This window comes from Orcinus orca, chromosome 11 (assembly GCF_937001465.1).
Source record: "Orcinus orca chromosome 11, mOrcOrc1.1, whole genome shotgun sequence".
NCBI classification, from domain to species: domain Eukaryota; kingdom Metazoa; phylum Chordata; class Mammalia; order Artiodactyla; family Delphinidae; genus Orcinus; species Orcinus orca.
Window position 1 is genome coordinate 5,712,598 of NC_064569.1, and position 22,601 is coordinate 5,735,198.

A 22,601-nucleotide genomic window follows, 5' to 3' on the forward strand; every position below is an offset into this window, starting at 1 on the left:
AATAGCACCCCCTTTCACTTTCACAAGTTTACTGGTTAGGGTGATGAAGCATCTGGCCACTTCAGCTGTGTGCGTTCAAGGAGATGTGTGTACAGAGTGAGGAGTTCTTACCTGGGGGACCCTCTCTTTTTTTTTTCTCTGAAGTAGGAGGCAAGCTTTCTGTGGTCTGAGACTTCAGGAGATAAATGTGGTTTTGAGAGAGCTGTTGTGAGGAATAGAAGAAAGACCTGACATAGGAAGAATAGCAAAAACTTGATCTACAGCAAGGGCTGAGACAAACTTGAGAACATAAATTTGCTTGGCACCTAACAGTGCCCATGCCGCCCTTCCCCGTCTCCACAGCCCGAGTATCAGCCAGAGAAATGGGTGCTTGATTGACCTGAGGCTGGGGAGGTGCAGGGCAGATGTGACTAGGGCGGGGGTTGGGGGAGGTAGAAGAAGGGCTGAAGCAAAGGACCATGGGAACAACTCAGACCTACAGTCACCTCTGCACAGGAAGATGTCTATTGCAGCATTATTTATGAGAATGGAGAATTGGAAATAATACATTTCCTACAAAGGGGGTATAATCCAGTAAATTACAGCACTTTCTGGGATGGAATATTAATTATGTAGCCATCAAAACTTTGTTTATGCACAATTTTAATATGATGGGAGGATGCTTAGATTATAAGAATAAGTAAGTCAGTCGAAGAAGGATGTGTATTCAACAATCTCAACTTTGTAATGCATAGAAAAACTTTGCACGTGTTTAGAAAAGGCTGGGTACTGTGGCAGTTGATAGATTTCTTTATGTATTTTTGTATTTTTAGAATGCTCTCCAATATGCTCTTATTACTTTTATAACACGGAAGAAGAATCTCTAGAGAAATTTATTTAAAATTCTTTAAACATAAAAAGGGTGTATGCAACCACGGGTTAATTTGGCCTCCGTATTCTCTTGCTCTCTTAGATGGGCAGCATCACCCAGATAGCATGGTGTTTGAGAAATGAGTTTTGGTGTCAGACACACCTGGGTTTGAACCCCAGCTCTAGTATAGCAGTGGTGTGATCTGAGACGAGTTGTTTTCTCTGGGGCCCTATTTCTTTATTTACGAAGTAGAGAGAATAACGCACTCCCGCAGTCTCTTCTGTACAATTCCAAAACCCACAAAGCTCTGAAAACCCAGAGTCCCTTCTTAAAGTTTCAGCAGATTTATTTGGCCGCAAAATATGACCTGAATTGGCATAATCTTTATCTCTCTTAAGTGAGTATTTATAATTTTGCAATAGAAATATTACCTTGTGTAATCACGGGAGCTGCTCCAGACCCATGCAGAGTGCTAGGTAATGTACAGTAATACACAGGGTTTCAGATAAGTGACTGTTGACTGTGGGACCTGCCTCAGAGCGTTGTTGCAGAATTAAATCTTAGCGAAGTTCCAGGCAGGAGCAAATGCTATCATCATGATTGATATCATAATTATTCTTGAGCCTTCGCTACGTACAGAATGCTTGATTTCTGCTTGCTTTCTCTTCCTTCCATTCCTTTCCTTATTGGCATCTTTGAGAAGAAGACAGACGTGTCATTTTTTATGGGCGCTTAGGTTGACATTGTTTAGGACACGGGAGTGGAAAAAATGGAAACTTCCAGCAGAAAATTCTCCTGCCTCTTTCCTTCTTCCCAGTTCCTAGTTTCCTGAAGAATAAGCCATAAGGAATAATGCGTGTTAACAGGGCACCAGATAGTTGAAGAGCTCATCAAAGGATTAAGTCTTATTCTCTTGGTGAAGAATTTAATGTCAAAGCACATGTGTTCGTTGTGGAATTGTGACACATTCACAGCATAGTTGCTCTACATTTAAAGAGGTACTTTGCTTTAAGCTAAAACTAGTCTGATATATATATATTTTAATGGAAGAGTGGTTATTTACTGCTTTCCATAGGAATTCCCAGTAAGATTTTTTGTTGCAAACCCTCCTAGTATCTTTAAAACACAAATCAATTCACAGAAATGTGATTTGCACTCAACGTTTTCAGAGGCATAAGTAGGGCATAAACTGAGGTCATTCCTTCCTGTTCTTGGATGAGTTTTGCTTCATAAATTCTGTCAGTGTGGCACTAGCCAACTGCGTTATTCACATCACCAAGGGGAATTAAAACATAAAATGTTATAGGATCAAAAGTTCCACATTCTGAATCAATGCCAGTGTATTTCCAGACCCTTCAGTTTGACTACAGTCTGCAGCCATCCCCTCCTCTCCACCATGTGACTCATCCACTTCAGGGTGGAGGTCATTGACTGTTCCCACACATCGCTATGGCCCCATCAACATCCCCATGGTGGAGCGTTTTGCCTTTACATAGAATCACAGAGCCTCAGGTCTGGAAAGAACTGTTTTGCAATCCTCTCTATTCAATCCAGTGAATCTGGCCATTTCGACGGCATGCCTGGAAACTCACCAGAGCCTTCTTTCTAGTAAACCAAAATAGATCTACCTGAAGTAGACGGCTCAAACTCTGCAAATTGGTCCAGAGGCAGAAGAGCTGGTCTGTTGGCTAGAAATGACGGCCTGTCCTAAGGTCTCCAACCCTTTTCCACTTCAGCTCATCAGGCCCTCGGTGGCCCTCCTACTGCGTGCCCAGCACAGTGTCAGGACACATTCCTGCACATTCTTGGGTTCCAACTTACCCTCTACGTTAATGCATTCATTAGCACCCAATTGCAGGGTTCCTTGCCAAAGCCCTTCAAGCGTAATTGGAGCTTCTGAAGTGAGATCCCCCAATTATATTAGCTCAGTTGTCTCATTAGTCCCATGCCCATCATCAAACACATTTTCCTTCACGATTGTTGTCGTTTTCTTAAAACAGGTATTGTTGAGAAAGATTGTTTTGAACACAGGCTTTTGCTTAACCGGTTGTTTGATCTGCAGAATACAATAAATCTTCAGACGAAATAGAGCCAGGAATGGGGGAGGGGCGACGGGGGGAGGCTTAGAAAGAAGCAGGTGCAGAACCTGAGCCGAGGACGGGCCCCACCCGGCTCCCTGCACAGCCAGAGGTGGCCCACCTTTGGAAACGGTCCACTTCGTATACATTGGCGCATCAGAGAGGCAGTGGGCCTGGAGAAAAGTGCCGTCTGCATTTTGGAGCTGTAGGGACGCTCCCAAAATTCACAGAGAGCTGGGGGATCTGTACGTCCTGGGCAGTCCCAGGCATATGGTCTGTCCTCTGGATTCTTCAGGGCTTTTTTTTTTTTTTTGCGGTACACGGGCCTCTCACTGTTGTGGCCTCTCCCGTTGTGGAGCACAGGCTCCGGACGCGCAGGCTCAGCGGCCATGGCTCACGGGCCCAGCCGCTCCACGCCACCAGGGAAGCCCTTCAGGGCTTTGAGAATAGAGAGGTTATCTTTTAGGAAGAGTGCTGGATCAGGAGTCAGGAAGCACGGTTCTGGTTCTGGCTGTGACAGCTTTGAGCCCATCACCCACTTACACTATGCCCTAAATTTCTCAGCTTTAAAATAGCAATACCCTCTCTCTATAATTTTCCTAACTTCATGTCCACTCAAAAAGCTAAAGACAGTAGGATGCAAGTTTTAAGTTGCAGTCCTTGGCATATAGTAGGTGCTTAGTGTAGCATCCTTCCTTCCTTTCAGAGATCAGGGGGTTCTGCCATGTCCCCAGATGTTTTCTGCCCGCGCCCTGTGTCTGTGAAAGCTTCGAGCCTCTTGTTGGATGCTTTGCCCACTTCTCCTGGCTGTGTTTGTTAGATTAAAGGGTTGCCTCACTGCCTGTCTCAAGGTAGCCTCTGCTTGCTCTCCAGGACACCCATGGGGGCCTGGAGCCTTTAAGTACAATTGTGCTTTTGAGGAAGAGGAGCTCCACACGGTTCTCAGGCTCCCTGGTGCTTATTTGAGGTCATCTTCAGCCTTTCCAACTCAACCCCTCCAGAGGGGTGAAGACCCACCTTCTTCTGTCTTTTGGGAAATCCACCAGAACTAGTGTGAAGCCATGCATTGCATTTTTCAAGAGTCAAACTCAATCACCAAAAGATGCATCAGAGGGGCCGGGGGGTGTGGGGTAGAGGTCAGGGGAGGAGGTGTGGAAGGTGTGCTCACAACCCCCCCAAAAAGCATTGGAAGTTGTGTTGGAAAAATCCTCAGCTTTTGTTTACCACGGTGGGTAGCCACAGGAGAGGGGGAGCTGGGTGGGAAAGGAAAACAATAGAGGGCTGTGTGCTTTGCTGCAGAAGCGCGCTCTCACCAAGTAACGTGGGTCAGCGCTGCTCAGTTGGCCCCAGAGCTTAAAGGAGGGTCTGGTGCAGCTGTCAGTGGTGGTGGGCAGGCTGGGGCCAAGGCAGGCCCCCTCCAGGCACTTGGAGGCAAAGCTGCAGGAATCCCAATGTTCAGCGGGCTCCGACCTGCTGGAAACCCTCGCTACCTCTTGTTCTAGGGAGGCTTGTGGGGAGACCACAGAGGAGGTGACCAGGAAAGGGAGTGCTCACATCTCATGCAGAGAGTGACCGACATATGGAACATGTTATCCGGAAGGGTTACAGGCTGGAGGAGCTCCTAGACTTTTCCAGGGGTGGGATGGGGGAGGGGACAGCCTTCAGAAACCCAAGGAGGTTTCTAAACAAAAGGAATTTGAGAAGGGTTGGAGGAATAATGAGAAATGCAAACTTGACCCAGAGTTTCTCTTTCTATCTCCCAGGCTTCTCCCTGGCCTGTCCTTACATGTTTCCAATTCCTGGGGACCCGAGAGGGCCACTGGGGCCATGTGCCTCCCTCCTTACATGGGCAGAGCTGGCGGGGGGTGGGAGCGGGGTCAGCAGGACCCCAGAGCCGGCTCCCACCCCACCCCCCTTGTCCCTGGGGACCAGAGAGAGAGCAGGGAGCCCAGAGCCTTGTCTCTGCCCCTCTGTGGGTAGGCAGACTGCAGACACTGCGAAGATCTTAGGATGATTTACCCGGATTCCCTCACTTTGTAGAAGAGCAAACTGATGCCTGGGAGGTAGAAACAAGGCTTGTCCGAGGTCCCGTGGAGACTGACCGGGAAAGCTGCAAGGCGCACCCAGCCTGCGCTCCTCCAACCCTAGGGCCGTCTCCCCTCCTCGGCACCCCTCTCCCAACACACTGCACACACGTGCACACAGATACACACACACAGATACACAGACACACGCACAGACACACTAAGATGCAGACACACACACACTCAGACATACACACTCACATACAGACACACACACAGATAAACATGGACACACGCACAGACACACACACTAAGACGCAGACATACACACACACTCAGACATACACAATCACATACAGACACACACACACAGACACACACACTAAGATGCAGACACACAGACATACACACACACACTCAGACATACACACTCACATACACACACAGATACACATAGGCACACGCACAGACACACACACTAAGACGCACTCAGACACACACACACTCAGACATACACACATACAGACACACACACACAGATAAACATGGACACACGCATAGACACACACTCAGACACAGACATACAGACCCAGACATACACACAGACACGCAGACACACACAGTCACACACATACATATACACACAGACACAGCTATATACACTTGCACACACAGACATACATACACACACAGACACAGAAATATACTCATTCACACACAGACATACACATTCACACACAGGCACATTCACAGATATTCACACACACACCACACACACAAATAAACACGTTATACACTCACACACACACACACTAAGACACAGACATACATGCACACGTACACACATACTCACACGGACACACACGCAGGCACACTCACAGATATCCTCACACTCACACGCTCTGCTGGCCTGTTTCCCAGCAGCTCGTGTCCAGGTTGGAATTCCTCCTCCTCCTGCTCTGCTCGGATGGCAGAGAGCTGTAGGCACTGCCCCGCCCACTCTGCGACAAGGTCCCAGTGGCCGCAGGGGTGTGGCCTATTCTGTGTCACCACCAGGAAGCCCTCTTTGACCCTGAGTGCTCATACCCTCGTTCTTGTGTCCGTGTCCCTGGCTGCTAGGAAGAAAATGTCAGCTGGGGTGGGGTTAGCCAGCTCTGGCTGCTGGCGCGGTGGAGTGGCTCCTAACACGGGTGGATCTAGATGCAGACACCCTCTGGGCGGCAGTCGTGGTGGTTTTGGGGGACAGTCTCTCCTCCCCCGTTTTTCCCTAGCCGTTTTTCCAAAAGCCACCAGGCAGGAGCCTTGGACTCAGCTGAAACCCTGTTCAAGAAAGCCTTGTCAGGGCTTCCCTGGTGGCGCAGTGGTTGGGAGTCCACCTGCCGATGCAGGGGACGCGGGTTCGTGCCCCGGTCCAGGAAGATCCCACATGCCGCGGAGCGGCTGGGCCCGTGAGCCATGGCCGCTGAGCCTGCGCTTCCGGGGCCTGTGCTCCGCAACGGGAGAGGCCACAACAGTGAGAGGCCCGCGTACCGCAAAAAAAAAAAAAAGAAAGAAAGCCTTGTCTGCCTTCCTCCCTCCGTCCTCTCTTTCTCTCTGTGTCTCCCTCCCTCCCTCCTCCTCCCCAGCCCCCCACAATCACTTGCCCTGAGGTCCCCAGGAGCAGAGGTGGCTCTGTGTCGCCCCTTTGTAGTCAGACCCTCGGCTGCAGGCCCTCAGGTGCCTGACGGCTCGCCTCTTCCGTGGGGACGGTCCTATTCTTCATGGTTCCCGAGGTCCATTTTAGACCATCCTCCGGGAATGTACTCAGACTCTTCGAGCAAACTTAGTGAGATGTCATCACTGGCACTAAAAGGTGACCCCTCTCATCCTCTGTACTTTTTCCAGCTCTGGGTGTTTGTCCATCTTTCACTGTGTAACAAACTCCCCCAAACTTGGTGGCGTAAAAAAAGAAAAACACTGTTTTCTCATGACGCTGTGGCTCAGGGAGTCGAGTCGAGCTGGGTTGGTCAGGTGGCCTTGACAGAGGTCCTTGGTGGTTTTCGGTTGACTGACGGGCTGGCATGGGTCACCCAGCCCAGTTCACCCGCAAGACGAGTGCCTTGGCAGCACTGGCTGGAAGGCCATGGTGAGGGGGGTCTCCAACATGGTGGCCTTGAATGTCAGTGCCTCCCATGGCAACTCGGGGCCCCAAGAACAGGCAGAAGCCACACGGCCGCTTACAGCCTAGCCTTGGAAGTCACATCATGTTACTTCCTCTATACTGCATTGATCAAAATGGGCACAGGCCACCCACCTACAAGAGAAGGGCACATGGACCCACCACTACATGGGAGGCATGTCAGAAATCAGCATGTTTTAAACTAGCAACCTGCCTGTGCACAGTATCTGATCCCAGTGTATCTTCTGGCTACAGTCTCTTCCAGAGCAATGAACTTAGGCACTTTTGCCCTCTGATATAAAAGAGAGCCTCTACTGGTGCTTAAGCCTCCTCTCTCAGGCTTCCGGGGTGTCCCCCTGGGCCATGTTCTGTGACTGTCCTGCACCCCTCCCTCCTCCAGCTTCTCCTCCTGAGACAGCGTGCAGCCACACCCACACTCATCACGCCAGTCGGCTGGAACGCAGAGAAGCCCTTCAGAAACGGCAAGGTTTTCAAAGACAAGGGAGAGCATTGGTCTTGAGTACGCTGGGGAAAGGGAAACCAAAGGGATGGAAAAGCCATCAGGTTGGAGGTGAAGTCATCCAGCGTGGTGGCAGGACCAGAGATGGAAGAGAAAAGGCATGACATTCCAAAGCTCCTGAGGAGTGCAGATGTCACTAGACAATGGTGCTGACGCCACACAAATATTTGTAAAAGGAAGGGAAGGGTTCTGCCTCATGCGCTACCGTTTGAACCGAGTCAGGCTGCGAGGGCTCCAGCCCTCTCACAGCGTAGCGTTCCACATGCCGTGCCGGTCCTGATTCCGCTGCACCTCCCGGAGAAGCCCTTCTGCAACCTTGTGGGCAGGTTTCCCTCTGGGTGTCCTTATATTTATGGCTCTGTGTTGGTTCCAGATGGGCAGCACAGCTCTGCGCCTCTGGAGAGCCGGCTTCTGGTTCTGGCTGTTTCGTTAATTGATTGTTGCATTTGAGGCAGAGGTCACTTCCCTGCTGTAACCTTCCCGTTGTCTGAGAAATCTAGGTGATGAGGATGCCAGTGCCTGGCTCTGTAGCTTCAAAAAGACACAAAAGGGCTTCCCTGGTGGCGCAGCGGTTGAGAGTCCGCCTGCCGATGCAGGGGACGCGGGTTCGCGCCCCGTTCCAGGAGGATCCCACATGCCGCGGAGCGGCTGGGCCCGTGAGCCATGGCCGCTGAGCCTGCGCGTCCGGAGCCTGTGCTCCGCAACGGGAGAGGCCACAACAGTGAGAGGCCCGCGTACCACAAAAAAAAAAAAAAAAAAAATAGGACACAGAAAAGTAGGAAGGACCAGAAAACGAGACCAGTATTGAGGATCATCTGTCTGGTGAAGAAATGGCCCAGGGTTAGCAGAGGGTCATAGAAGCACAGGATATTAAAGCTGGGAAGAAGCTGTGAAAAACTGTTTAGTTCAAGAGTTCTTCACCGAGGATCTATGGGTCTCTGGGTGAGGCTTTGGGGAGCTGGTGAACTGCCTCGAATTTTTTTGCAAACTGTTTCCGATATGTGCACATGCGTTTTTTTAGGGGAAACTTTCTTTAGTTTTTATCACATTCTAAAAAGGGTCAAAAACGGCTGAGAACCACTTTAGTCCACCAGCATTATGTTATGTGATTCTTAACCAGGAGGGATAAGGCCTCCCCAGATGGCATTTGGAAAAGTGTGAGTGCCTTTTTTTGGTCGTCACCATGACTGGGGACATGATTGACATTTAGTAGGTTGGGGGCAGAGCTTCATGTGTGGGAGACAAAACTGAATAATGAAGAACTAACTCTCCTGCCCAAAATACCAGCATCAGCCCTATGGAGAAAGCCCGTTAGGAATTGAGACCTCAGGATGAGCAGTGATTCTCCCGTAGCCGCAAAACTGATCAGTGGCAGAGATGCTTTTCATTCATAAATCAAAGAGGGAGACGTGCCGAGAGTCCGCATTATTTTATTTCTCCTTGTCAATACGCTAAAAATCTATGAAAACCAAAGAATCAGAAATCTGTCTCGCCTTCAAAATTCCGACAACTTTCAAAAAGGATCCCTGGGTTCTTGGTCTTCTTTACCATCCAATAAGGACAGAGGAAAGGAATGTGTGACATTTGGGGAAACTAAGGCATAGATAAGTGAGCCCGTCAGCCCCGTGTTGCATAGATATGCTTCTCAGCCACTGTGAATTGGCGATGCCCAGCCTTGGACGGGGAAATGTTCCCTTTGCACTTCAGAGCACCTGTCTTGGAGATCTCTTTCTCAGAACAAGGAAAGAAGCATTAACGTATCAATGTGGGGCTTGGTGCCTCGCTCCCTGCAAGCAAGTGAGAGGTGCCTTCAGCTCTCTGGAACGAGTTGGGAGGTGGTCTGCAGTACTGGCTAAAAGTACAGCCTGGGGGCCACACAGGGGTCTGCATCCTGGCTCCACCTCTCAAATGATGCGTGATCTCGGACAAAAGAACTTAATCCCTCTGAGCCTCAGTTTCCTGAGCTGACAAGTGGGCATGATAATCGCATCCGTGAAGATTAATTGAGACAATCCATGGAAAGTCTGGAGAAGTGCTCAGCATATGGTGCGGCTCAGTAAATACTCGCTGTTATTACAAGCGGTTAGGATGACTGTGTCTGTGATGAATGACAGCTTTGGGTCCACAGTGTTGGTGCCAAAGTTCAGAGGACAAACTCTGGGTTGGTTTCTCGTCTTGCCCAGCTGCCCAGAGCGAGAGTCGGTAGATGGTTTGGGATTGGATCATAATGTTTATGAAGTGTCTTCCACACACCTGGGTTCGGGTGGAAGATGGATTTTCTTCCTGTGTGTCCATTCCAGGCTCCCTTTGCAAGGGGGCGCAAAGAGGCTCAGGAAATCTCCCATGCAGACGTCTCTCCTGCCTTGCTTTCCCGGTGTGGCAGGGGATTCAGGTGAAGGACGGTGGCTGGGTGAGCCGTGGAAGGAGGCTTTGGTCCTCCGAGTCCCCAGACAGCATGGTTTCCTGGAGAGGGTGTCCAGACCAAAGGCAGCCATGGACCATCTGCTAGTCCCTCATCCTCGTGGAAGGAGGCTGGCTGTGGGCTGGGGGAAGAGTGAGCGGGAGACACAGGCCCCATCGCCAAGCCTGGAGGAGAAAGGCTGCCACCTGACCACATTCACCGTGGCCAAGTCCTCGTGGGGCCAAACCAGAGTGGTTTGGGTTGACCCCGGCCTCGCTGCCGCTGCCCTGGAGGTGCAGTCCCAGGTCTGGGCGTTGCCAAGCCAGCTGTGGTCTTGGTTTGGAAGAGGCATCTGCAGAGTGAATGGGAGTCCTGATTTGGGATTTCCCTTCGCTCCCAGCTCTCAAGACAAAGCCAGCTTCCTTATTCTGCCATTTTGAGAGCCATCCTTGGCTGGGTGGACAAAGTAGATAATCGATCGTCCTCATCATTATTTATTATAATTATTGAAGATGGAAGGTCAGCAGCCTTCTGATACAGTTAGCTTACAGCTGGGTAGCACTTTACGGGTAATACATATGCTTGACCCATCAACCCATCAAACCCATCAACCCATCAACCCAACTCAGACACTAGGAGTACATCTAGGACAAGAAGTTTCACTTGCTTGGGGAGGTTATTCTCTGACGCTAAGAGTTGAACGCCAGCCATACCCGCAACTGTCTGTGTAATGGAAGCAGCCTTCCCTTGTGTGTTTCCACACTTGGAAAAATGGAGTTAACCCAGATGCAGAAAATGAAACCAACATCAAGACGTCTCAGAATATTAAATGCTATAATAATTTGGAAATAACTCGACCGTAACCCATCCTCATTTGGGGAGGCTACAGTGTGTGTGAGGTGTGTGTGTGCGTGCACGCATGCACACACAAGCCCACCACAAACCCATACATGTACATCTTCAAGCACAGTGGTGAATGAGCATCGGTGCCCAGAACAAAGAAAACGGAATTTACTAGATAAACACAGTTATGGCCAGTAGCTGGATTGACTCAGATTCTCTCTGCAGATCCTTCCTTGTCTACCCTCTGGCCATGAAATGAGAGTTGATAGTACGTAAAGGATAAAGTAAATCTGGGTTTCCTGGGGCTTGTGTCGGCATACCAAGCTCCTTTCAGATCTCTCTGCCAAGATGGGGCCAAGCCAGAGGGTTCCCTGGCCTGGGGAATAACTGCGCTACCTTCTTCTGGGAGCTGTGGTGCACGTTGTTTTGACATGTGCCGTACCTTCTGTCTCTCACTACCTTAGGGCCCGATGAGTGGATGCTTTGAACAATGTAAAATTCCTCTTCCAACAGCTGTGAAAAAGAAACTCCCAGCTTTTTACTTCCAGCTCAGGGTGTTTAGCTTGCTTTGGGGAGACCGGCTCCTTGTCTTTTCAGGGGTCTCTTGTCTTCATTTTCTGGCCTCCAAGAGGAACCAGTTTCAGCAGTTCCTTTCTGAGGGAGGTGAGTCACCCTTCTGAGGTCTCTATTTCATTTTGTTTCATCCTAGAACACACCTTCCTTGTTGATAGGTTGTCTTGTTTCCACTGGGAAGCCAGCATCCCCTGAAAACCGAGGACCTTGTCCTATTTCAGATCTTGGGCCAAGCGGTCTGTGTCAGTCGGTTTCAGACCCCTGAGTTAAGTAAGTTTCACTAAGAGGAACTATGCAGAATGAGGGGCTTTCAGAGAACAGGGAAGGAATCCATCTCCCTGCCTCTGCTGTCACCTGTATGGACTCTATGTGATGCAGACCTGCCCAGGGATCAGGGGTCTCAGATGAGGTCTCACCAAGTACAGCAGCGAGGTGATGCTTTTTGGTTGGGGGGGAATTGAGACCATGCTCGCCGGCATCTTTGATGACAGTCGTTGACTAGTTCTCTGATCTCAGCTCGATTTCTTACCCTCTCTAAAGCTCAATGTATGTGTCCTTGTTCTGCCTAAGACAGGGAAGAGTGGCCACCCTCAGAGGTGCAATGCGAGTGAGTGAGGTGTGTTTGAGGGATGCATGCAGGGCCGTCGGGGGAAGGGCGCCACGAACACCCACACAGCCCAGTTCTGGTGAGTTCATTTCTAATCCGCTCCTTCCAGACACCCCAAGTCGCTCCTTCCCTCCATCCTTTCACAAGCGTTTCCCTCCCTTGTTGGTTTTGGATCCACCAGTGAGTTAACCTGCGTGTTTCCAGTCTAATCTCACCCTGCTTCTTCCAGGCTGCCCGCCCACACGGGGGCTGGGGAATAATTGGTTTGTCCTCATCGGTGTTTGTAGCGCCTTCCCTTCAAGCGTCATCTGTGCGTTTCAATTAACCTGCCACTTTTTCCTCTCTCCTGCTTCCGGATCATTATTAAAGAGATTAACCAAAACCAGAGCAGCCCCCAGCGGCGGCTCCACCGGGACCTGTCTCTCCCAGCCCCCAGCCTTGTCAGGGGTCAGAACATCTTCATGTGGCCCCAACGGACTCATTTTGAGGCCTCAGGACCCATATTCAGAACAAAGCCAATTTGAATTAATTTTGCAATTAAGACAGGAGAACAAGCCTGGCCAGTCCTTTTATATGGCCTTGGTTTAACGTTTCCACCACATTCCTCTCCTTTTGGTCATTCTGCTTTAAATCCTTTGCCTCCCCACCTCTCACTCTTTCCATTCCCTGAACAAGATATTAGGGTTATCTGGCAGGATGTGGTCTTTGGACATCTTAGCATTCATCAGAGACCAGGTCATCGCTGCAGAAATTCTCCAAAGAATTAGGTCCTTATGGCTACAACTGGCCAGTGTCCTCGAGTGCACTTGCCCCCGGCGGATGTGGCTGCCCTGGACATAATGAAATCTCTAGAATTTCCATATTCAACACTTGGCAAATTAAAAAGTGCTTCCACCTTTGCTCTCACACCTCCTCCCCTAGGAAAGCTAGAACAGAGCCTTTACGCCCTCTGTGCTATTCACCCCATTCTCCAGCGCTGGGGCCAAACCCAGGGTCTGAGGTGGTACATTCTGTGCTCTGTATGAAGCAACGCGTGGGACAGGCACCTGCAGGGGCCTGACCTTGGAGGGCATCAGGCCCAGGAAGGACGGGAGGAAACGGAATTGTGTTTCCTTTCATGGGGGATCTGAGAGGAGGAAACAGGAGTGGTGACCTCAAGCCCCTGGAAACTGCTGAGAGGTGCCTAGAGGCTTCTTGGGGAGATGCTCAGCCGGCCGGCTTCAGCTGTCCCGGCTCCAGGCTTAGAACCTGAGTTTCCTCTGGACGGTGTGAGAGCCGGGACAGAGAGACAGCACAGGACATCTGCTCCAGAGGCAGACGGCCATCCAGTCTGGGCTCTGCTGCTTGTTAGCTAATTATTAAACCTCCCCATGCCTTGGTTTCCTCATCTGAAATGGGAAATGTAACTACCTACCTTCGAGGTGTTGTTACCAAGATGAAAGACGCAATGTATGTCATTTCCCGGCAAGAACATTTTTGTGCTTGGTGACCCCACTCTGCCCAGGCTACAAAATTCACTCGGGACACGTGCAACAGCAAGGGCTGGGGGTTCGTGGCCAGGCGGTGGCTCGCACGTGCCAGGGAGCTAGTCCTAGAGAGGTGACTTGTGGAACTCAGCGGTGACGGCCCCCGTCTCCCGCGTGCGGCAGGACAGACCCTGGTTGCTGTGGCCTCAGACCCTGTACCACCGTCCTCACCGGCTTCTCTTCCATTTCAGCTGTTCCTCCCAGACCCCAAACCCTCTGTGTGGATTGTACACTGAGCCAAAAAGGAGGAATCAGAAATTGCTCTCTTTTGAGTATTTTGAGGGATGGTGAAACCTTGTAGGAATGTTGCTCCAGGGACTGGGAAAGCACCATATGTGGGAAAGCATTTCTAAGCGAGCAAAGTAGCATCTGCAAGCTGGTCAGGATCTTGGACAACTCTGAGCGGGGAAAGCGGGCACTGGGGAGAGTGCAGGACGGGTTCCAACGGAGGTCTTTAACAGGTCTTTTTCCAATTATAGCCGAGAACAGCCTGGGGACCCTGGCCTGCTTCAGAGCCAGGCCTGTATTTTCTTTGGGAGAAGAGGCAGAGTTGATTGGCTTCCAAACCAGGCTTGGCAGAAACCCAGACAGAATCCGAGGCCAGGAAGCTGAGTCTCGGTAGGTCTTGCTTGTAGTAGGTGCTCATTCAGTAAACAGACCTGGAGACTCGACAACAGCGCAGCCCTGTGCCGGACGTCAGAGATGGGGGGATGAGAAAGACGTGGCCTGGTCATGCGGGAGGAGCCATTCAGACAACGCTAACTCGGTAGGGTCGTTGCTTAAACGGGGGTCTCTATAAACTGCAGTCACCACCAGCGAAGGAGCATAGAAGTCTCTCGAAATTGAAACGTTCACTGATGCGCCTTCCTGGTACCGCCTTTCCTCTTCCACACCCCACTCCAGGGAACTAGTCCTCTGCTACCTGGTGTGTGTGCACGGAGGGCAGGCGTGCAGTGTCTTCTGCTGCCACAGATAACTGAGGTTCATGTTCATCTAACCCGTCCAGTGGATCACAATGTGCCAGGCACGGTGCTAAGTGCTTTCATAATGATATCACTTTTCACCCGTGACAATGACCTTGATTTTGCACCGGCCATGCGACCTCCGTTACATTTAATCACCGAGGGTCCCCTGTCGCTCTCTGCGTCATGTAGCAGTCAGACCTCACACAGCTCGCTTTACACTGCTCCGGGTCTCAGTGCCCTTAGTGGTAAAAATGAGGTGGTTCCCTATGGCCCCTTCCAACTTCAACATCTGCGTTTGGGCGAATTTTATTAGCGACATTCTTGGGCTTGCTCTGAAAACCTGAAAGCAGATTATCAAAGTGGAGTCCGCAGGAAGCCTGCTGGGTTTTATCGCAGCCTTGCAGATATCTAGAAACTCTTACCAGCCCGCAGATGATTTACTCCCAGGACTTATTCCAAAGTATCATGACGAGTTTTTGGACTTGATGGTAAGCAACCATCCAGATCCAGAAATGAGTAGGACCCAGGCTAAGGGGCATTTGGGAATTTTTTTTTTTTCTTTTGCGATACGCGGGTCCCTCACTGTTGTGGCCTCTCCCGTTGCGGAGCACAGGCTCCGGACGCACAGGCTCAGCGGCCATGGCTCATGGGCCCAGCTGCTCCGCAGCACGTGGGATCTTCCCGGACCGGGGCACGAACCCGCGTCCCCCGCATCGGCAGGCGGACTCCCAACCACCGCGCCACCAGGGAAGCCCTGTGAATTTTGATATACTTCATTTTGTTCATTCGTCCCACCGCACCACCAGCAGTGCTGGCCGGATGCCTCTGTGCTGAACTTGCGTGCTTGGGACCCGAGAGGTTACTGGGGTTTGCCTTGGGGCTCCCACAGGTAGATGGGAGGGTAGGAACAGTCCAACCTCTACACTTCTCTGTAGAGAATTGAAAAGCAATAATAAATCAACTACAAGTCAGTCTGCTTTGTACGATCTGATCACTGCGCTTTGGCGATTCTTTGCAATATCAGTGATGAAGCCTTCCTCTCTGACGATCCTGACCTCTGCCCCAACCCTGCCCAGGGGAGCAAGGAAGGCGGTCTCAGGAGCCTTTCTCATTGTCCACAACCCCGGGCCCTCCCTGCCGGGTTGCACTAAAGTCACAGCTCCCGTCCATGGCCCTGCACGCTGCACCCTTCCTCGCAGCGCCCTGTGGGCTTTGCACATCCCGTTTGACCAATGATAACTTTCCACCCTTACTTTCAAACAATTTCACCAGGACGAACTGTCTTCGTTCCTGCTAGCTGGGGCATCACACAGAGTCTGGCGCTCAGGGAGGGGACCTCAAACTCAAGGTGTAATGCTCTGTGGTTACCATCTTGAAATTCGGAAGAATTTTATTTTTGACTGTGGGTTTTCTAAGTGAGGTCCCATAGGACCATGGAGCAGGCACCTGGGGGCTCCGAGCATTGCCTCAAACGTGGTCACGCCTCCTGCCGCCATCCCGCCTGTGAGAAATGTTTGCCCTAGGCCCTGCAGACTAGGAAGCCAGTTCTGTGCGTGGAGGGTAGGCATTCCAGCCACCCTCGGTCCATCTCTGACTCCCTGCACCCACTTTGTATTCACTGTGGTGTGGACTCAGGGGAGAGGCAGACACAAACAGGAAGGAAGGGGCTCCTGGCCTTGGGGGAGAGAGTCTAGGGAGTAAACCACGTCGTGCCATGAGGGCTGTGACACCTGCCAGCGTGCCATGGAGATGCAAAGGAGGCCGGGATGCCGCTCTCGGGGGAGCATCGTGGAAAAGTTAGCTTCCGAACCAGGCACTGAAGAATGAGCAAAATTTCAGCAGGAGAGGAGGCTATGGAAGTGTGCAAGGTGAAGGGTCACATGGGCCGTAAAGCTTATTCAAGCGGTTCACGAACAGTGAACAGGGCTTAAGGGTGGGGCGTGGGAGCCCGATCATGATGTGATGAAAAGGAATGCTGGACCCGGAGTGTGGAGCCCCCCTCTCTGCCCTTGTGTGCCTCTCCTCTTCTTTAAACTGCAGTTTGGGTTTTCCTCATCTATAAAATGAAGGACTTGGATTAAATACCCTTCTCCTTCTTCCATCCTTTGGTTCCACATACAGGCCACCTCCCATATAGCAGCTCAATCCATCAACGTTCTCCCTACCGACTCACCCTTGCGATGACCTTACTAATCTAGGTGTGACTCTTACTGGACCTGGGACCTCCCTCCACTCACCACACTTGATTGATCTCCCTGTGAGCAGGTAGCCTGCTTATTCTTAGTTGATAGTGGCTGGGCTTTTGGGGGGTTTCATAAATTGTTTTCCAATAGCCTCTCCATCCCAAATTATTTTATTGCAGCTGTACTCTGTTTTGGAAGGGAGAAGGGGGTGTAATTCTAGTTGCATGTACACCACACATTTTGTGTTCATGGTTGATTTTGTTGGGCCTGCAAGATTGAAGGGAATGTCACTCTTACGCAGAGTTGGGGGGGAGATCAGTTATCCTGTGGGAACCTTTTTCCCAGGATAATACAATTCCTGGAGGCAATCTCTAGAGGTGGGCAGCACAGCTAGAATCCTTCTCTCAGCCCTGATCTTGAAGGAGTCAGTTGTCCAGAGAGTGGTTCCCATGCAAGGAAGACGGTCCCCTTATCAGAGAGACAGGCTGGGCGCCAGGAGGAGGAAGTTGGAATAAAGTGACAGCAGTGCTGTTGGCCTTTGGGGACAAGAGCGCAGTTCTTCCACCGAGATGGGGAAAGAGGATGTCTCTGAGTCCCGGGAGCGAGTTAGCTCGGGCAGGCTCAGACACGGGTACTTGGTAAGCAGGGCTGACTTTCTATGTCTTGTGCCACATTTGTTTATTTCCCTTCTCTTCTCCCCCTGGGTTTCTCGAAATACCAAAGGTGAACCAAGGGAAGGATTTTATTTTCCATGCTTAGAGCTTTAAAGAGGAAACGAGAAAGGCCTGGGGACCGTAAGGTGGCTTCAGTGGTGATTACAGAACGAGCACCTCGAGGCGAGTGGTGGGAAGCGCGGAGCACAGGAGGGGTCATTAGTGCAGCCAGCCCTCCCCACCGGAAAAAATCTCCGTCCCGTGCCAACCCTCGGAAGATCAGGGCTGTGCTCTAGTGAGGGAGAGACCAGCAGTGAAGGTATGTCAGGACCAGCCCTCTAATTCCCCAAGGACTCAGCAGAAACCCCAGGTCGAGGCTCTACTATGGCAACAGAATGAGAGCGTTGATAGGTGAAGATGCCATTGAAACAAGGAGACAGCAGGATTAGAAACAGAACCATTAAAAGGAACGTTTCCTAGTGGAAACTTAAAGAGTCAAACATGAAAAATTAACAGGGAATCTTGCACTTCAGGGCAAGTGTAGCCCATTACTTTGAGCTGTGTCTCCATCTTCTACAGGTGGTGCTTTGGGGGCCCTGCTGTCTTGTGAAGAGGGTCCCTGGGGATCAGGTGGGCACCTTGGCGAGCATGTCGATTGGAGAGGCCGGCAGAGCACCTGACACTCAGGCCCTCTCACAGCACAGGTCGCAGCCCACATGGTCATTTACAAGGGCAAGAGAACGGCTCTGCCAGGCTGGCCAAGAACGAGCCATCGTTGATGCTATGGATATAGAAGCAACTGGCCCAACCCCCAGCCTTGGGGTATCTGTTCCTTTGAGAGATCTCAGGGGCTGCAGTGGAGGGGGCAAGAGAGCTATGATTCTCGAGGCAATTGCAAAGCTACTGCCGCTGATATTTTTTTAATTAAAAATGTATGCGCGCATTTATAATTCTCAGGTTCCATTTCTTCGCATTTTGCCGAGGTGGAGCGGGATGTGATCTTTTCAGGCTTAAGGGACCTTTAAAGGAGTGGCTGGAGACGTCCCTGGCGGTCCAGTGGTTAAGACTCCACGCTTCCACTGCAGGGGACACGGGTTCCATCTCTGCTTGGGGAGCTAGGATTCCACATGCTGCATGGCACAGTCAAGAAAAGAAATTGAATAAGTAAATAAAATAAAGAAGTGGCAGGACGTCATCTACACACAGCAGAAGGGCTGCAGATGGTAGACGTCAGGTGCAAAGGTGACAGGTGCTATCTGTCCAGGAAAGAGATGGAGGTTGAAAGCCTGGAGTCAAGCACACCTGCCTCTTTGCGACCTGGGTCTTCGGGAAAGACCTGACTCTTCTAGGCTGTAGTCCTTCCATTGATATTCTTGGTTTCCTTGTGAAAAAGATGATCTTGCCCTCTCTCTCTTACACACACAGACACAGACACACACACACACACACACACACACACACACACACACACACATACACACCCCTCTTTCCCTCTCACACAGCCACAATGCTGGAGGAAAGATTGTAGTGGTGAAGGCACTTGGACATCTAGGAGAGAAAGGAGGGCTCGTAAAAGGCAGTATTTCCCAGGGGAAGGGGAGAGAAATAGACAGCCTCTGTATCTGGCCAGTACAGGGGCGTTTTGATGCTCCCCTAGGATGGTGGTACCCTGCTGTCTCTCTTGCCGCACAGGGATCCTCAGCCTCTGGTTCAGGATGACAAAGACCCAGCGGCCACCACCTTCTGTTAACACCTATGTTTCCTTTTCAGATCTTACAGGTGAACAAGGTGATGTCCATCTTGTTTTATGTGATATTTCTCGCTTATCTCCGTGGCATCCAAGGTAACAGCATGGATCAAAGGAGTTTGCCGGAAGACTCGCTCAATTCCCTGATTATTAAGCTGATCCAGGCAGATATTTTAAAAAACAAGCTCTCCAAGCAGATGGTGGACGTTAAGGAAAACTACCAGAGCACGCTGCCCAAAGCAGAGGCCCCCCAGGAGCCTGCCAAGTCGGAATTCCAGCCCATGACGGCCATGGGCCCCGAACTGCTGCGGCATCAGAGACACTACAACTCCCCCCGGGTCCTGCTGAGTGACAGCACCCCCTTGGAGCCCCCTCCCCTGTACCTCATGGAGGATTACATGGGCAACCCCGTGGCGACCAACAGAACGGCGCGGAGGAAGAGGTACGCGGAACACAAGAGTCACCGAGGGGAGTACTCCGTGTGTGACAGCGAGAGCTTGTGGGTGACCGACAAGTCATCGGCCATCGACATTCGGGGACACCAGGTCACGGTGCTGGGGGAGATCAAAACCGGCAACTCTCCCGTCAAACAATATTTTTATGAGACGAGATGTAAAGAGGCCAGGCCTGTCAAGAACGGTTGCAGAGGCATTGACGACAAACACTGGAACTCTCAGTGCAAAACCTCCCAAACCTACGTCCGGGCACTGACATCAGAAAACAACAAGCTGGTCGGCTGGCGGTGGATACGGATAGACACATCCTGTGTGTGTGCCTTGTCGAGAAAGATCGGAAGAACATAAATTGGCATCTCTCCCCATATATAAATTATTACTTTAAATTATACAATATGCACGTAGCATATAAATGTTTATATTGTTTTTATATATTATAAGTTGACCTTTATTTATTAAACTTCAGCAACCCTACAGTATATAAGCTTTTTTTCTCAATAAAATCCGTGTGCTTGCCTTTTCCCTCAGGCCTCTCCCATCTGTTAAACCTGATCCTTGTAAGTTGGCTCTTGTAAAATCTGTGTACACCAGTATTTTGCATTCAGTATTGTCAAGGCCATGACTGTCGTTTTAGTAAACTTGTTAAAATCGGCTGATGTCAGAGTTGTGTGTAGACACAGTTATATCTCCCCTTCCCGGATGCCTCATGGTTGGTTCATTACCTAAAAGAACTGTTACCGCCTCCGTTGCAGTGATGCTGGGCAACTTGGAGCCGCACCCTTCATTCTGACCAACAAGCTCACTGCCCAGAACCTACTTGCCTTTCTCTGCTGTCAGTTTTGCCAATTAGAGTTACAATGTTACAGTCCTGAAAACAATGAACCTGGCAATTTTCGTTTGGGAAGTCTCTTTTCAGCACATTTGTTGTTTGGGGATTTGAGATTGTTAAGGGTTGAATTTTTTTTTTTTTTTTGGCTTCGGTTTTTGTTTTGTTTTTTGTAAGTGGTTTTCTGAGGCACATAGGAAACATTTTTTAACTATTTGTAACAGAAATAATTGTACGGGGGCTTCCCTGGTGGCGCAGTGGTTGAGAGTCCGCCTGCCGATGCAGGGGACACGGGTTCGTGCCCCGGTCCGGGAAGATCCCACATGCCGCGGAGCGGCTGGGCCCGTGAGCCACGGCCGCTGAGCCTGCGCGTCCGGAGCCTGTGCTCCGCAACGGGAGAGGCCACGACAGTGAGAGGCCCGCGTACCGCAAAAACAAAAAGCAAAAAACAACAACAAAAAAGAAATAATTGTATGGGTGCCCGGAAGCAGAAACGGATCATGAGTCACCCGCACACAGAAGAGAAATGTGCTCCTAAGAGATTCTCTTGGAGCCCCGCCTCCCCTTCCTCTGCTGGTCCCTCTTGGTGCTACAGGGCGAACTGAAAAAAGCTGGTGCTTTGGAGTCAGACCTAGGTTCCAATTCCAGCTACCCCCTGTGACTGTGGGCAGGGTTTCGAAGGCTCCCTGAGCCCAGGTTTCCTGGAGTCAGAGATTCAGATGTGGGTATGGGTCTTGCCTACCCCACAGGTTGACATGATTCAGCTATATTACTGCAGTAGGCGTCCCAACAGAGGGTAGACATTCAAGAATGGAAGTTCCTCATCCCTTCCCTCCCTCTCCTTACTTAGGTATTGTGTTCCCCTGTATCATTTTGGGGTTTTAGTGGGTTTTTTTGTTCTCCCGCCCCCCAGCTTTATTAAGATATAATTGACGTATAGCATTGCATAAGTTCAAGGTGTACAGTGTGATGATTTGACACGCATATATATTGCGAAATGTTTACCGCAATAAGGTTAGTTAGCACATCCTTCACCTCACACACGTGCCATTGTTGTTCTTATGAGAACATTTAGAAGCTACCCTCAAGGCAACTTTCAAGTGTACGGTACAGTATTGTTGTCTATAGCCCCCCTGCTGTACATTAGCTCCCCCAAACCTATTCCTCTTAAAATTTGAAATTTGTACTCTTTGTACAGCATCTCCTCTTCCCCCATCCCCAGCGCCTGGCAACCAGAGTTCTACTCTTTGCTTCAGCTCTTTTAGAGTCTACTATACATGAGCTCTGTATCATGTTTGGTTGATTAATCCCCTTAGATGTAAAAACCCCAATTGGAGGGAAATTTCCGGGCGCCTACTGATCCCAGGAGGGGTCCACCACTGCCGAGGGGTCACTTGATGATGGCCACACCTGTCCTGCCAAGGCAGACCCCAGTGATGCCCTCCAAGTGTTTTTCCCCTGGGAAGCAGTTCACCCTCCAGGGTCTGGAGCCTAAGGACTCCCATCTCCCATCTGGTCGGAGACGCGAGGTACCCACCATATCACTATGGACCCTGCATTACTGCCCTGAAACCCTGTCTGTTGGCTTCTCTGGATTGCCCTGCCTCCATCCGAGGCCCGTGTGTGCCCTCGATATCTGGAGCAGCCTGTGCCCGCGATCTGGCCCCCCATAAAGGACACACATGCCTAATAGTGTCTGTGTCCCTTATGGGATGTGACCCTTTCGAAACAGGCTCAGCAAACAGCCGTGGCTTTGGTGATGAGCATATAGTCAGATCGCACTCGGTTCTGCATGCCCAAAACACGAGGGCAGGAAATGAGGAATTTACCACGTACCCACCCCATGCTGGGCACTTTCAAATGCTGCCACCCACCGTAAGTTGTCACAGATCCTTTGAGGTAGCAATTGTCATCTCCGGTTTACAGGTGGCGAAACTGAGGGTTGAGGATTTAACCTGCCCGTGGCCACTGAGCAGGTAAGTGGCAGAAGGAGGGTGGAAATCCCCGTTTGAGTGCTGACGCTGTCCTGTCTCCTCCTCTCTAGTACCTTCCCATCCCCTTCCGCAGCCTCGCATTTCAGAATGAACCACACAGGCCTAGGGAAATGGAAAGCTTCGTTCTCTGTGTGGAAACCTTTGGAAGCTCCTGCTTCATGAGCCTATGTCAAGAACACAGTAAACCTGCCAGGAGGA

General features: G+C 50.7%; 1 protein-coding gene across 1 annotated transcript in view; it reads left to right on the top strand.

Moving 5' to 3' along the window:
• The window catches only part of NTF3 (neurotrophin 3), a 64,679-nt gene extending 44,577 nt beyond the window's left edge, over positions 1 to 20,102 (top strand). The window contains exon 2 of the mRNA XM_004279024.3: positions 19,152 to 20,102. Coding sequence (XP_004279072.1) covers positions 19,152 to 19,931 — 780 coding nt within the window. The 3' untranslated portion in view covers positions 19,932 to 20,102. The remainder of the gene's footprint in view (positions 1 to 19,151) is intronic.
• The last annotated feature ends 2,499 nt before the right edge of the window (positions 20,103 to 22,601 follow it).